The sequence below is a fragment of the Aotus nancymaae genome, unplaced genomic scaffold (assembly GCF_030222135.1).
Source record: "Aotus nancymaae isolate 86718 unplaced genomic scaffold, 86718_ANA_hifiasm-v0.15.2.pri h1tg000043l, whole genome shotgun sequence".
NCBI lineage: Eukaryota > Metazoa > Chordata > Mammalia > Primates > Aotidae > Aotus > Aotus nancymaae.
The window spans coordinates 52,753-68,948 of NW_026988457.1; the positions used below are offsets into that span (position 1 = coordinate 52,753).

Sequence of the window (16,196 nt, forward strand, 5' to 3'; positions counted from 1 at the left end):
GTCTCCACAAAAAATGTAAAAAAATTAGCTGGGTGGGGCGGTGCACACCTGTAATCCCAGCTACTAGGGAGGCTGAGGCAGAAGAATCACTAGAATCCAGGAGATGGAGGTTGCAGTGAGCTGGGATTATTCCACTGCACTCCAGAGTGGGCGACAGAAAAGCAGGCCGGGTGCGGTGGCTCACACCTGTAATCCCAGCACATTGGGAGGCAGAGGTGGGCAGATCACAAGGGCCAAATGCAGTGTTTCAAGCCTGTAATCCCAGCACTTTGGGAGGCTGAGGTGAGCATATCACTTGAGGTCAGGAGTTCAAGACCATCCTGGCTAACACAGTGAAACCCCATCTCTTAAAAAAAAAAAAAAAAGCAGCAAGAAATGAATGAAAAGTTGAAATGACCCCTGACTATAATCTAATCTGCCATCCCCATCTCGACATAGAGCCTCATGTGGAGAGGAAAAGACATTTAGAGCACTCAGAGGTGTGTTCACATTTTTTGTTGTTTCTTTCTTGTTCAGTATTTTGAGCATGTTTCATGAAGAAGGAGGGTCCATCTTTCCTTTGCATGTGTTGTCAGTGGCCCATAATACCTGGTATGTTGTTAGTAGCAACAACGCACATCACTAGCACAAACACTGTAGCTCTTCAAAAACTTTTAAATACAATCAACACTGAGTATTGAGTGTTGTGCTAAGAGCCACGTGCGTGGTCCTTGTGGTGAAGAGAATGCTGTTGACTCATCTTTGGCCCAGACTATGCACTGTGAGCTGCATTCCAGGTATGATGATGAATTCATTCATTTATTAAACACACACTGAACAAAGCATTGTACAATGATAAAGAAATGGTAGCATACCTATTCTTAGAGTTTATGAACTCCCTGGTGAGATGCGACATACAACTCTGTTACCAGGTAAGTAGGAATGAGTGAGGTACAAAATGCTACAGGAGTCAGGATCTCCCCTAATTCATTCGTCTGCCTCTATAGGATAACAACCTGGGTATGGATTGTGGCCATGGAATGAAACTAAATGAACTAGCCCACTCCATTGACCCATGACCCATGTATCAGTGACATATCACCAATCACCCCAATTGGTGATTGTGTAAAATCTCAAAAGGTTATACCAGATTTCACTAGCACAGTAGCAATCTGTGTGCATTTTGATGGGAGAGGGAGAGCGACATTACCTTATTCACTCTTGCAGCCCCTCACAGCATCACACCCATCAAGAGGATATTAAAGTAATGTTTGTTTAACTAAATTGAATTGAACCCTTATGTCTTTGAATCTGGTTCAGAAGAGATTCCCATAATGCTAAGAGCTTATCTAACATGGGGAGAGGATACAAAGGAGAGAGGGGACAGTGATACACTGATTTCCTTCTGAATACAGGCCAAGTGGTAATCAAGTCAACTAGGGTAGGGAGGGGCTGACTTCCCAACCTTCTACGTTTAAAAGCTTGATGGGCCAGGCATGGTGGCTCACGCCTGTAATCCCGGCACTTTGGGAGGCCGAGGCAGTTGGATCACTTGAGGTCAAGCATTCAAGACCAGCCTGGCCAACATGAAGAAACCCCGTCTCTATTAAAACTAAAAAAAATTAGCCGGGCATGGTGGCAGGCACCTATAATCCTAGCTACTCGGGAGGTTGAGACAAAAGAATCACTTGAACCCAGGAGGATGAGGTTGCAGTGAGCCGAGATCATGCCACTGCACTCCAGTCTGAGTGACAGAGCGAGACTTTGTCTCAAAAAAAAAAAAAAAAAGCTCAACGGTTCTAAATAGGAGCTTTTGACTGTGGGGTGATGGCTTTTTTTTTTTTTTTTTTTTTTTGAGATGGAGTTTCGCTCTTGTTGCCCAGGCTGGAGTGCAATGGCTCGATCTTGGCTCACCGCAACCTCCGCCTCCTGGGTTCAGGCAATTCTCCTGCCTCAGCCTCCTGAGTAGCTGGGATTATAGGCACGCGCCACCATGCCCAGCTAATTTTTTTGTATTTTTAGTAGAGACAGGGTTTCACCATGTTGACCAGGATGGTCTCGATCTCTTGACCTCGTGATCCACCCACCTCGGCCTCCCAAAGTGCTGGGATTATAGGCGTGAGCCACCGCGCCCGGCTGGGGTGATGCCTTTAAGGCAAAGGTTCCCCCCCAAAATTTATTTTTTTCAATTTGACAGCGTCAAGATATTTTTGGTTGTCACACTGAGAAAAGGGAATGTGCTCCTGGCATCCAGTGGGAGGAGGCCAGGGAGGCTGGAAAGTATCCTGCAGAGCATGGGACAGACCTCCACAACAGACAGTTATCCAGCTCAACATGTCAGCAGCGCCACTGTTGACAAACCCTGAGTTTGGGGGAGTATGTTTCAGTCAGCTCCCAGATCAGTCTGCATTTTTTTCTTTTTGAGACAGTTTTGCTGTTGTTGCCCAGGCTGCAGTGCAATGGCTTGATCTTGGCTCACTGCAACCTCCACCTCCCAGGTTCAAATAATTCTCCTGCCTCAGCCTCCCAAGTAGCTGGAAATACAGGCACCCACCACCACACCAGACTATTTTTTTGTATTTTTATTAGAGACTGGGTTTCACCATGTTGGCAAGGCTGATCTCAAACTGCTAACCTCAAGTGATCCACCCACCTCAGCCTCCCAAACTGTTGGGATTACAGGTGTGAGTTACCACGCCCAGCCAAGTATGCATTCTTAATTACCTTAAAAATAAATGCTCTGAACATTGGGGGGTTTGAGTAAGAGACGGTAGACAATTCCATGCAAACCCTGCACTGAGATTCTAAAAGTCCCAGCAAGGACCAGTTACAAATCCCTTTTAGGTATGAAGAGTTAGCACAATAATCATGAAACACTTAGCAGAATCAAGGTGAAAAGAACTCCTAGTCTTCATGTATAACATTGCTATCCAGTTCAATATAATGTGGGTCACAACTGCAAGCCTTGTACCTCATTTACAAATTCTATTAGCTACATAAAATAAAAGGAAGCAGGTGAAATTAAGTTCAATAATAGATTTCATTTAATGCAATATATCCAAAATACTATCATTTTAATATATAGCCAATATAACAATTATTTTTATTCTCTTATTATTGTTTTTTTCTTTTTGTGGCAGGGTCTTGCTCTGTCATCCAGGCTGGGGTTCGGTGGCGTGATCACGGCTACTACAGCCTCGACCACCTGGGCTCAATCAATCCTCCAACCTCAGCCTCCCAAGTAGCTGGGACTAAAGATGTACACCAGCACACTCAACTCACTTTTCTATTTTTGTAGAGATGGGGTTTTGCATGTTGCCCAGGCTGGTCTCAAACTCCGAGGCTCAAGCAATCCACCCATCTTGGCCTCCCAAAGTGCTGGGATTACAGGTGTGACCCACAGAGCCCAGTCAATATGAAAATTATTAATGATATATTTTACATCCTTTTTTTTTCAAACTAAATCTTCAAAATCTAGCGTGTATTTTACAATTAGAGTACATCTCAGTTTGGACCAGACACATTTCAAGCTCTCAGTACACGTGTGGCTACTGTACTGGACAGCACAGATCTAGACCTGTAATAGGAATCACCAAAGGTTCTCATTAAAAAAGCAGAATCTGAGTGTTTTCCCCAGTTTTGAGTCAGCAGGTCTGGACTGGGAGTCAGAAATCCACATTTTAAACATTTGCTCAGATGATTCTTATATAGTTGATCAACAGACCATATGCTGAGAAACGATGATTTATTCTAGTTCATTGACTTGTTTGAAAGATAACACGTGCATCTCAGTCTCTTATAGTCTAGTCCAAAACCATGTTCTATAGCATTAAAGAGGTAAGAGATGTCATAACTATAGAAGATACAGGGGAAAGTTGTTTTTTGTTTTCCAAAGAAGGAATGCAGAATTCCTCCCTTAGGAGAATCTTGTGGCTGGGTGCGGTGGCTCATGCCTGTAACCCTAGCACTTTGGGAGGCCCAGTTGGGGTGAATCTCCTGAGCTCAGGAGTTCAAGACCGGCCTGTGCAACATGGCAAAACCCTGTCTCTACCAAGCACACAAAAAATTAGTCAGGCATGGTGGTGTGCGCCTGTGGTCTCAGCTACTTGGAGGCTGAGGTGGGAGGATCACTTGAGCCTGGGAAGTGGAGGTTGCAGTGAGCCAAGATTGCACCACTGTACTACAGTGTGGGTGACAGAGTAAGACCTCATCTCAAAAAAAAAAAAAAAAGAAAGAAAGAAAGAAAGAGAAGAAAAATTATTTTTTTTTTAAAAAAAAGAATTTTACATAGTTTCTTTTCTTTTTTTTTTTTTAAAGATGGGGTTTCACCATGATGGCCAGGCTGGTCTTGAACTCCTGACCTCAGGTGATCCACCCATCTCAGCCTCCCAAAGTGCTAGGATTACAAGCATGAGCCACAGCGCCCGGCCGCATAGTTTCTCATACAAATCTCCAGAAAAACATTTAACATTTTCCTTCAGCATTTATTATTGGGTTATTTCTGCGTGTATTTTTTGAAAATTTAAATCAATACACTTATGAGTAATGTTCTTCTGTTTTTAAGGAGTTTTACTTCCTCAATCATCTGCAAATGTTTTAGGGGAGACTTAGTGTACTATACACTGCACTCTCAAACAGGAAGTAACTACCCCGTGACTCAGAAAATGCCGCAGAACCAGACTCAAACTAGACCAGACTAATACGGTTCTTTCTGTTTTCATGCAGCAGGCTATATTATCTAAAGCAATGGTAAGACTGCTACTGTATCCTCACATCTGCTATTTGTTTTCTCATCTCCAGTTTCAACTCAATAATAGTTAAACTCATAATATGTCAATTTGCTTCCATAAGTATAAAACTGTCGTCCTTGGCCGGGCACGGTGGCTCACGCCTGTAATCTCAGCACTTTGGGAGGTCAAGGAGGGTGGATCATGAGGTCAGGAGTTCAAGATCAGTCTGGCCAAGATGGTGAAACCCTGTCTCTACTAAAAACACAAAAAATTAGCCGGACGTGGTGGCGGTCGCCTGTAATCCCAGCTACTCGGGAGGCTGAGGCAGAGAATTGCTTGAACCCAGGAGGTGGAGGTTGCAGTGAGCCAAAATCGTGCCACTGCACTCCAGCCTGGGAGATAGAGTGAGACTCTGCCACACACACACACACAAACTGTCCTTCTCAAGGGCAACAAGCAAGGGGAATGATGCTAAAAATGATGCCTTAGAGTCCTTTGTGATCTCACCTGTATCCGTCTTTGAGACCCTTTTGCTCACAAGGAAATGATTTTCGAGAGAAAGTCCACGTACATCTGATTTGTGGGTAGGCTTTAAACCTGACGGAAAAACAAAACTCTTCATATTGGTCAATGTCATAATCTTCACTTGAATTGGTAGCATTTATAAATCCCTTTTCTGTAAGAAAAAATATGCATTTATGAATTAATGAGATTCATATGGAAACATATTGAGAAGATAAAATAAACTTGCATTCATCAGTTTAACAGAGGAAAACTCAGGTGTTGGCATGCTGCAGGTCAGGCTACTGGATAATCCAAGTGAAAATCCAGGAATTCTATCCCTAGTTCTAAGCCTGAGCTCATCATCTTTTGAAGTAAAGAAATATTGAAAGAAATTTTGGAAGGAAGGAAAAAAGGAAGGAAGGAAGGAAGGGAGGGAGGGGTGGAGGGAGGAAGGATGGGATGTAGATAATTGACTGTCTTCCCAGATAAATGTATAAATAAATCTACAGATTTTGCAGACAATTTCCAAAGGTTGAAAGGATCCCCCATGCCCGTGTACACACTTGGGGTCTCCTAACAGAGTCTGGAAGCCCCTGCTCTCAGCCAGCACCATTCTCTCATCGATGAGAGAGAGTAAAATAAACTCAAGGCACAAATAAAAGAGCAATCTGGCTAGCAATATTCACAAGGTTGTCTTATGGAACATTTTCCTTATTAATTTGCTAAGAGCATCACTGCATTTCTTTGCATTTCCATTATGGCTGTGCCCTAATCTGAGATTACTGAATTGTGGTTATTTTCAGATCCTACATAGCCCACCAAAATGTCAACGCATCTAAGGGCTTGTACCGTCTCTCAGTGATCACTACCCTAATGGTGCATTTAGTTGGTTCTTAAAAACTAGTATTTATTGCCTATTTTGTGTCAGGCTCTGTGCCAGGTTCTGGGACTACAAGGATAGAATGAATTGTCCTTGTCCTTAGGAAACTTATAGTCTACTGGAGGATAAAAGTACACAAACAGATGGTCACATTACAATGTGTCATGTGCAAAGACAGTGGCATTCAAGCGGGCCTGGTTTAACGGGAAAAGGAAAAGGGTGGGCAGATTATCTTGCAAAGCTATTCTAACTCTGTTTCTTTCTCAGTGTTTGATAGTAGCATTATACTGAAATCAGAGTTTGTGCCACATACCTCACATTCCACACTAAAGTAACTAAAAATAGGAATAAAGATTGTGTGAGCAGCCCGCATTACCTACGATGGTAACCAAAGCTGATTGACTGGGATGTTTTGAAGAGGAACAAGTGTAGTATCCAGTGTCGTTTCTTCCCACTGATGATACAAAAGCAAACAGAATCCTTATCATAGTTCTGTTTGTTGAATAGGTACTCATCTCAAAGTAGCTGCCCTAGATTATAATAAAACAAGAGTTTGCAAATAATGTTTTCAACCCGGATTATTAGTTAATTGTTCCTGCATTTTCAGAATACAAACTTGTCCTATTACCTCCTGGAGTGCTTTGTTTTCTAATTCCCAGGTGAGCCCGAATTCGTAATTCACATGAACAGCTTTGCACCTTATCCATAAGGGTTCCCCCACTTTAAGAAATAACTGTGGCAATGTGGTCTGAGGAGTTTGATTTAGATCTAGGAGATGAAAACATCCCAAGTGAGAAAAAGAAAGTGATTTGCCTCAACACAAAAGATATCCCGAACATTCTCAACAAAGACTTTAGCATCATCTCAAATATTACTAAACACATTAATAAAAGAAGGTTTTAGAGACTGACTCCTCTTTTATGAACAAATCAGCATTCACAGAATCCATAATATTGCATCTACTGTGGCCTAAAGGAACGAAAGGATTACTGAAGGAATGATCACCTATGCAGTTATTGTTAGTCCCTGGTAATTTCTAAGAAATAGTCACCAAAAGTGAAAGTACGTGATATTATAGTGTTACCTATTGTGAACAGCCTGGTGCATTCCCTGCCCAGTTCATTTCTGGCACAGCACCTTATGTCCGTCCCAAATAATTCATGAAGCACTTTTTCCTCCTTTTTAACAACAGCTGGACTTTCTTCTTTACAGCTACAATTAGAAAATAAGTACCATTTGGCTAAACAAGTTTTAAAATTACAAAAGAATGCTCAAGAGGAGAACAAAGTTCTAGGGCCAGTTTAAGGGTCAAATGGTAAATAAAAGGTCAAAAGGTAAACAATCCCAAATCTATGGTTTCAGCCAAGAGCTCATAAGAGAGCTAACTAGTTACTCATTATCTCAATGAATTAGAATAACACTAAGGAGAATTACATAATAAAACAGTTTTAAATTGTCCATCTTTGGTGACCTCTTTGCTGCTGTTGTTTAAAGATGGGGAAAGAAAGAAAAAATGAGAAAGAAGATAAAGGAAAAAAGAAAGAGAGAAGAGAAAAATTGGGCTTTCATGCAGTTTAGCAAGGTAGGCATCCTTTTCTTCACAACACTGAAGGGGATGCAGTTAAGAGGGAGGGAAGCTAAAGGTGCAAAAGTCACCCGAGTTCCCATAGGAACAGAGGAGGAAAGCCAAGGCGTCACCCACGTGGGAAGTCAGCCAAGACTCCCAAGTAGTCAACAGAGTAAAACCCCTCTCCCTGCCTCAGAGAAAGCGGATGTTGGTACCACTTTGGAACAAAGCATTTGTTACTCTTTCTCCTGCTCTTTGGTCCCTTTTTTTAAAAAAGTTGTTTAGTAAATTTTAATTAGTTCAAATGGCATGAATTTTTATTTTGTGGGAACTCAGCTTTGGCATATATGAAAAACTACATAAACGTTTATACCATACTTACTATCTGCCATGCACTGTTCTATGTGCTTTACATATATCAATTCATTTAATCATCATAGCAATCCTATAAGTACTTGTCATCCCCTTTCTTCTGATAAGGCACAAAGAGGTTAAGTAGCTTGTCCAAGGCCACACAGCTGCTAAGCAAACTAGGGTTCAAACCCAAGTTATTTGGCTCTAGATTCTATATCTTTAAACAATGATATTAGACTGCTTTTCCAGAACAAACAGGATAGTCACAAATTAAACAATTAGTCACAAGGAATTTCTTATAAGAGAATTATACTTTAAATCAGTCTATTTCTTTTTTCCCCAATCAGATGCCCGGGGAGCCAACATCCTGGAACGTGAAGGGGCTTTGACTTGTATAGCGTGATGCCCAGGAAGGGCCCTGCAGTTGCTTTGAGGGATTCCAAAAAGCCCCTTACCAAAAAAAATCCTCCCTCATCCTCCCTGTGAAGCCAACACTGACAATTCTGTTTTATTTATTTATTATTTTTTGAGATGCAGTCTTACTCTGTAGCCCAGGCTGGAGTGCAGTGGCGCCATCTCTGCTCACTGCAACCTCCACCTCTCAGGTTCAAGCGATTCTCCTGCTTCAGCCTCCTGAGTAGCTGGGATTACAGGCGCCGACCATCACACCTGGTTAATTTTTGTATTTTTAGTAGAGACAGGGTTTCACCATGTTGGTCAGGCTGCTCTCAAACTCCTGACCTCAAGTGATCCGCCCGCCTCGGCCTCCCAAAATGCTGGGATTACAGGGGTGAGCCACCTCACCCGGCTGCACATTGATCATTCTTTAACCTTAAGAAGCCAAAGTTTCCCGTTTTAATGAGCATAAATTAAATTTTACATACAGCTTGATGTCAACTACATTAGAAAAAGGCCAAAAGGAAATGATGAGAATAGCAGCTACCACGGATGTGTCATACCTTTCCCCCTGTGAGTCGCAAAGCACCCATTCCACGATCGGCTCTGGAACGCTCTCAGATATGCAGACCAGGGCGTCCTGGTTCTCCATTTTTCTAAAGTAAGGTCTTCTTAATGTGTAAAGCAGAGTATCTAAAGTATCATAAGTTATTAACATTTTACTATTTTAAAAATAATTTTCTTAGCAGCCCCCTCAAGAAAGGATTCTATGTCATTAAGAAAAGTTCATATTTTATACTATAGCAGTGTCTTCTGCATCTCCACCAACCATTAAATATTTATTTATTTATTTATTTATTTAATATTAAAGGCATCAAAAGAAAATCAACCATTATATTAAATTTAGCTCTGGCTGCAATGTCAACTTCAACATTTATCCTCTTGGCCGATTTCTTTCGGTATTTCACAGATCCACAGCTAACTAAAGCAGTCGAGTGAAGCCATGTGAAAATACAAATATTGATATGCATAGGAAAAAGGAAACTAGAGATAACATATGGCTTAAAATCCTTGTTTAATATAGTTTAAACCTCAACTTTCTTCCTATAATTTTATCTGCAGCTAGGCAGAAACATACTAACATTTAGAAAGGCAGAAGAAACATGGTAGGGTGGAGTTAGAATTGCAACAGAACTTAGAGGTTTAGTTGAGCCTCCCACTCACACTGGAAGAAGACACAACACACACACACACACACACACACACACACACACACACACCCCATTCTTCACTCCCAGCTATGCCTAGCATAAACTTTGTACTTCTGCTTTGACTCCACTAGGGACTGAAGTTCATGACCTCCCATGGCCGGTCATTGTAATTTTTAACAAACTTTTTTTTTCTTAGAGTTTCCCTATAGTTTATTTAAGTTTCCCTATACTGAATTCCAGCGTCTCTCCTTACAATAAATTTTGTTTGAAAATATTATGCATTGCTTTATACATATATACGCATATATATGAAAGACCATATGGAGTGTAAATTTCAAAGCACAATAACAAATACCCATGGAGCCACTATGCAAGTTAATCGCTAGAATATTAATAAATACCTTTTAATCTACTTTTGTGCTTCTCCCCATCTCACAACTCTACATAGCCTTTATCCTGAATTTTGCTTATTATTCAGGGACTCTTCAAAGTACTTTTACCACATAAATATGTGGCACTAAAGATATATTGATTTATTTCATTCTTGAGCTTCAAAATCGAGTTATCAATCAATATGTAGCTTCCACATCTTCATTTTTTCATCCAACCTTATGTTTTTAAGATCCATCCATGGTTTTACATGTAGCTTTACTTTATTCTTCTTTTTTTTACTGCTAAATAATATTCTACTGGTAAATATATCATTATTTTTTCATTTTCTTGCAGTAGACACTTGGGTTGTTTCCTTTTTTTATTTTTTATTTTTGTGAGATAGGGTCTCCGACACCCAGGCTGGAGTGCAGTAGTGCAATCTCAGCTCACTACAGCCTCAGCCTCCCAGGTTCAAGTGATCTTCCTGCCTCGGCCTCCCAAAGTGCTTGGATTACAGGTATGAGCCACCATACCCAGCCATGTTTTTTTCTGTATGATTAACTGTGTGCTCTGAACATTCCACACATTTGTACTGAGGCATATGTATAACACTCTTAATAACATGCCTAAGAGTGGAATTGCTGGTCTACATGGTATGAGCACATTCAGCCTTACACATAGTGACCATTTGTTTTCCAAAGTGGTTATACTAAATTATGTTACACAGCAGGATATGAGAGCACCTATTGCTTTATATACTTACCAAGACTTCTTAATTTTCAACAGTCTAGCAGGTATAAAATGGTATTTCATTGAGGTCTTAATTTAATTTCTCCATTATTAATTTACCATGTGTTAAAATAATTAATTGGGAGGCCATTACGCTGAGAAAGCTCTAACAGCTTGAGTTACTATGTAAACAAACCAAAACCCAACTCAAAAAAAAAAAAACCAGGAAAATAACTGGGTGTGATGGCTCACACCTATAATCCCAACACTTTGGGAGGGTGAAGCCGGAGGATTGCTTGAGCCCAGGAGTTCGAGACTAGCCTACGTAACATGCCGAAACCTCATCTCTACAAAAAAATAACAGGCTGGGCATGATGGCTCATGCCTGTAATCCCAGCTCTTTGGGAGGACGAGGCAGGCGAATCACTTGAGGTTGGGAGTTCGAGACCAGCCTGGCCAACATGGTGAAACCCCATCTCTATTGAAAATACAAAAATTAGCCAGGCGTGGTGGCGGGCACCTGTAATCCCAGTTTATTCAGGAGTCTGAGGCAGGAGAATTGCTTGAACCCGGGAGGCGGAGGTTGCAGTGAGCCCAGATCACACCACTGCACTCCAGCTTGGATGACAACAGCGAGACTCCGTCTCAAAACAAAAGCAAAAACAAAAACAAAACAAACAAACAAAAAACAACAAAAAGCAAAAAACAAACCCAATTCAATATAAGCAGCAAAATGCAACTTAGCTTAACCAATCAGAAACTACAAACTGACCAAATGAGGGACTGTTCACTTTAACCAATCAAATGTTTTCTTTGTCTTGCTTCTGGGAACACCTTATAGAAAGAGGTCTTACCCTTGAATCCCCTCACTGGAGCCTGACTGCTTTCCATCTGGCACTGCCTGATTCATGAATCACTTTCTGCTCAAATATACTCTTTACAAATTTAACGGGTCTAAGTTTACCTTTTAACATGTTTCTTGACCATTTAGGTTTCACGTTCCAAAAATGAAATGTCTACTCACGTGCTTTGTTCATTTTTCTCCCAGGTTTTCATTTTGTTCTGTTTTTCTTATTGACTTATAGAAGCTCTTTACATATTATGACTATTAATCCTTTGTTGACTGTGAACTGCAAGTATCTTTTTCCATCTTGTAGTGGTTTTCACTTTTTCTCTCTGTAATTTCTAACCATTGGTTCTTATCCTACCCTCCAGAGCAACGTTTTTTAAGTCTAGCTTTGATTTCATATCAAAATCCTTCAAATATTTAAAAATCAGAAACAAATCAAGGGAGATAATTACCATACAAGGCACTTAAACTAGTTAACTCAGGTTTCCTAACTCAAATCCCAAAAGAATTTCCTCTGCATTACACTGCAATCAATCTTATCGTCTCCCCAAAATATTTCCTTCTATATGCTAAACATCCCCAATTCCTTCAACTGCTCCTAATTTAAAGAATTCCAAGTTTTCCGCTATCCTGCTTGCTCCATTTTGTCAGTATTCATCCGAACAAAAAAAGTAGAACTGAAATGAGTAATCTTCTATTAATTTCCTTAGTTTAGACGTTATATTTTCATGAACACTGCCAAGGTTCAAATTTACTTTTTTAGCAACCATGCCACTCTGGTGGTTAAAGTGAGCTTGTGGTTGACTAAAAACCCTTTCCTCTTTTTCACACTGACTGTTGCCACGTCTCTCCCACCTACTTTTTTGGACCCCACCACCTTGCAGAATGCCAAAAACAAGTTGTAATTTACTTGAATAATTGTTATTATATTTTTACACTGTAAATCTTAAGTGAAAGGAATATACCCTAAATATAACAGAGACGCAGCAGATGCCCACTTACCTTACACAACTATTTGTACTTGGCAAGAAAATTTAAAAAGGAGAGAAAACAAAAAACGAGAAAGAGGAAGAGAGGGAGAGAGCAAGGAATGTTTTAGCTTCTTCCAACCTGAAGTACATATTTACTGTTCCACGGAGGCGGTGAGGGACTAGAAAGGGGGCAGGGAACATGACCAACATCGGACAGCAGCAAAAGGGGATTCTTGGCTTTGGAGCTGGTAGAGCTCTGGTCCTGTGCTCTTCAGAGTAATTAAAGGACCTTCCATAACAAATTTTGAGTCATTTTGACTTTAGCTAATTTATACCTTACAGGTTGACTTCAGAACCTTACTCTACCCCCAACCCCAGTAAGATGACGCTTCTGCGAATTCTCTCTTCTGACAGCAAGACTCACAGACACTCACACAAGACCCAGAGCAGTGTGGTGCAGAAAGCCTCCAGCTGTGCCCACAGTCACACCTCTCAGAGGGTGTTTTCTCACCTGCATGCATACCGGATCGCTGTGAGCCTCTGAGATGATACAGGCAGAAGCTCTTCAGCAAAGGGCAGTCGTGGTTATTCCTGACCCAGGGCACCTCTATGGGCTGGACACACACGCTTTGTGCATTTCAGTCACTGACAAGGAAGAGGGGAGCCTGGCAAGTTGTGTCAATGTGTGGGAGGGAACCTAATTTTAAGTGATATTAACTCAGGGTTTTTGGAGCACTGCACTGGCCCCCAAAGGCACAAGGACCTAAGTGAATGCAGCCACCTTCAGTCCTTCTTGGTCACAGAAGGCGAAGCAGCACGTTCAGTGCGCACAGCACTAAGTCTATGCAGGATGGGGACAAAACAAGGAGAAGCCAGAAAGCACTTGCAGGTGGTGGCTCTAGCAGCTGCACAGCTGCCTCCCTCAGTGAGAACATTTGGACTGTTCCTTACAGTTTGCATATGGTCTGGCACGCGCGTGGACCTGCGCAGTCCAACACAGTAGCCGCTAGCTGCATGGGGCTATCTAAATTCCAATTTTAATGAATTAAAATTAAATGCAATTAAAACTTTAGTTCCTCAGTCACCTTAGCCACATTTCGAGTGTTCAACAGCCTCACGTGGCCAATGGCTGCTATACTGGAAAGAGAAGACAAAGATCATTTTCATCATCTCAGAAAGTTCTGCGGGATCGTGCTGAGACCTTTCAATCCTGTGAGGTATGTATTTTTATCCTCAATTTACTGATAAGGAAATTGGGGCTCAGAGAAATTGTGAGCTGCCATAGGTGGTAGTATCAGAACTAGAATTAGAACCCAGGTCTTCTGATCCCAAGGTCAAAATGTTTTACATTTCTTCTCTGTCAGCCATCTGCTACTGAACAGAGGGTGTCCCAGGTGTTTTTAACAGCAGGCACATTCTGAGAGGCCACAGCACACATTGGTAATTCATCAGTGACTCTCAGTTCTCTACAGGTTATACAGATGGTTGATGGGAATCTAATCAATCCAACTAGGTATCGAGGGAAACCTGAATGAGTCTAGAGGAGCCAGTCAAGCTAACAAGTTCTAAATCACCCCTTTGAAATACTGTGGTATTCCAGGCTGAAATACTAGTAGCAGGCTGGACTTACTTCTTATACTCACTGTAAACAATATTGTGTAATTGGTAGCTTCACTCTGAATAAAAAGTAGGTATTCTCCAGCTTGGGTTTCTGTCATTTTCAAAATGACCATGGAAACAACTCCTCTGCAAAACAGGAAAGAGAACTAGTTATTTTGGAAAATGTGTGAAACTAAAAACAAAATTTCACAGTGACTAAGAAGACAGTTTGGTAGCTCCCGCATTCCCCGACTGGCACAGAGGCACACAGTTCTGTGATGCGCCCCGCACTCAGCCTGGACATTGCTCGTTGGACCTTGACTTTTAACCTGTCATCCTTGAGGATGGGAGAGCTCCATTACCATGCCATCATCTCACCTTCCCTGAGCTTCTAGGAGGGAAAACTCCCATCTAAAAATGCACAGTGAGCCGGGTGCGGTGGCTCACGACTGTGATCCCACAACTCTGGGAGGCCGAGGCGGGCAGATCGCCTGAGGTCAGGAGTTTGACACTAGCCTGGCCAACATGGTGAAACCCCGTCTCTACTAAAAATACAAAAGTTAGTCCGAGCATGGTGGCTCACGCCTGTAATCCCAGCACTTTGGGAGGCCAAGGTGGGTGGATCACGAGGTCAAGATTTCAAGACCAGCCTGACCAACATGGTGAAACCCCATCTCTACTAAAAACACAAAAATTAGCCAGGCATGGTGGCATACACATGTAATCCCAGCTACTCAGGAGGCTGAGGCAGGAGAATCACTTGAACCCAGGAGGCAGAGGTTGCAGTGAGGCAAGATCATGCCACTGCACTCCAGCCAGGGCAACAAAGCAAGACTCCATCTCAAAAAAAAAAAAAGAAAATTAGCTGAGCGTGGCAGTGGGAGCCTGTAATCCCAGCTACTCGGGAGGCTGAGGCAGGAGAATCATTTGAACCCAGGAGGCAGAGGCTGCAGTGAGCCCAGATTGCACTACTGCACTCCAGCCTGCACAATAAGATAAAACTGTATGTCCAAAAAAGAAAAAAAAAGGACCAAAACAACAACAACAAAATGCACAGTAAGCTGGAAGCAGTGGCTCACATATGTAATCCCAGAACTTTGGGAGGCTGAGGCTGGCAGATCGTTTGAGCTCGGGAGTTCAAGACCAGCCTGGGCAACATAGTGAGACCCTACCTCTATTTTTTAAAAATTAAAACACACATACACACACACACACACACACACACACACACACAGCATTGGTGGTACAGTCCCTTTGGCAGTGGCATGCCATTTCCTTCCATGACAAAGCACCCTCTGCGATCACATGTGCCCGGTCACTCGGTCACCAGCCTCAGTTTCCCATTCACAGAATGCTGAGATTTTTAAAAATATTCTCCTAGTTTGTGCCTTTCTCTGTCTAAATGAAAGAACTCAAACAAAATCTGACAAAAGGCATGTTCTTATGGAGTAATAATTACACTGAGTATCACTTAGATGTATGGAGAAAGATGTCTCAGTGTCAGGATTTTTAACTTTTCAGATAATTGGTGAAGATAAATTGGGTTAGGGCGTTCTCTTCCGAGAGATAACTATGATGTGTATTTGGTACTATCTTCTCTCTTTAAAGCTGACAGTACTCCTAGCACTTTGTTGAGTGATGCTGGATTTAAATTCACACCTTCTGACCTTTAGACCCTTAACTGTGCAAAGTGTAGTCTTTCACCAACAGTGTTAGCATCAGCAGGGAGTTGACAACGATGCAGAATCTCAGGCCCCACTCAGACCTACTCATCAAGATCTGCATTTTAAACAAGATCCCTAGAAATCCAAATGCACGTTATGTTCGAGAAGCCCTGCTTTAAAGCAGCAAGCAGGTCCAAGAGTACATGGGCCTGTATTCATAAACACAGCGATTTGTAGGATATGTACTTGATTTGCTTCTGAGATCTATTTTGATGATGTGCTTTCTTTCTCTGGGTCATTCGCCTGGAGTGAGCCACCACACCTGCAGTCGCAACACTTTGGGAGGCGAGGTGGGAGGATTGCTTGAGGCCATGAGTCCAAGACTAACCC

At 41.9% G+C, this 16,196-nt stretch overlaps 1 protein-coding gene across 5 annotated transcripts in view; it reads right to left on the minus strand.

The window, feature by feature from the left end:
- FLT3 (fms related receptor tyrosine kinase 3) overlaps nt 1-16,196 on the minus strand; it is a 137,785-nt gene that overhangs the window by 46,387 nt on the left and 75,202 nt on the right. For 4 of the 5 annotated variants that reach the window (XM_064361709.1, XM_064361711.1, XM_064361712.1 and 1 more), the window contains 6 exons: nt 14,174-14,289; nt 8,974-9,103; nt 7,178-7,305; nt 6,722-6,861; nt 6,470-6,623; nt 5,217-5,385 (listed from right to left, as the gene is read on the minus strand). In XM_064361709.1, coding sequence (XP_064217779.1) covers nt 5,217-5,385; nt 6,470-6,623; nt 6,722-6,861; nt 7,178-7,305; nt 8,974-9,103; nt 14,174-14,289 — 837 coding nt within the window. Of the gene's footprint in view, nt 1-5,216; nt 5,386-6,469; nt 6,624-6,721; nt 6,862-7,177; nt 7,306-8,973; nt 9,104-14,173; nt 14,290-16,196 lie in introns of those variants that run through there. The other variant, XM_064361713.1, reaches the window with a different exon arrangement.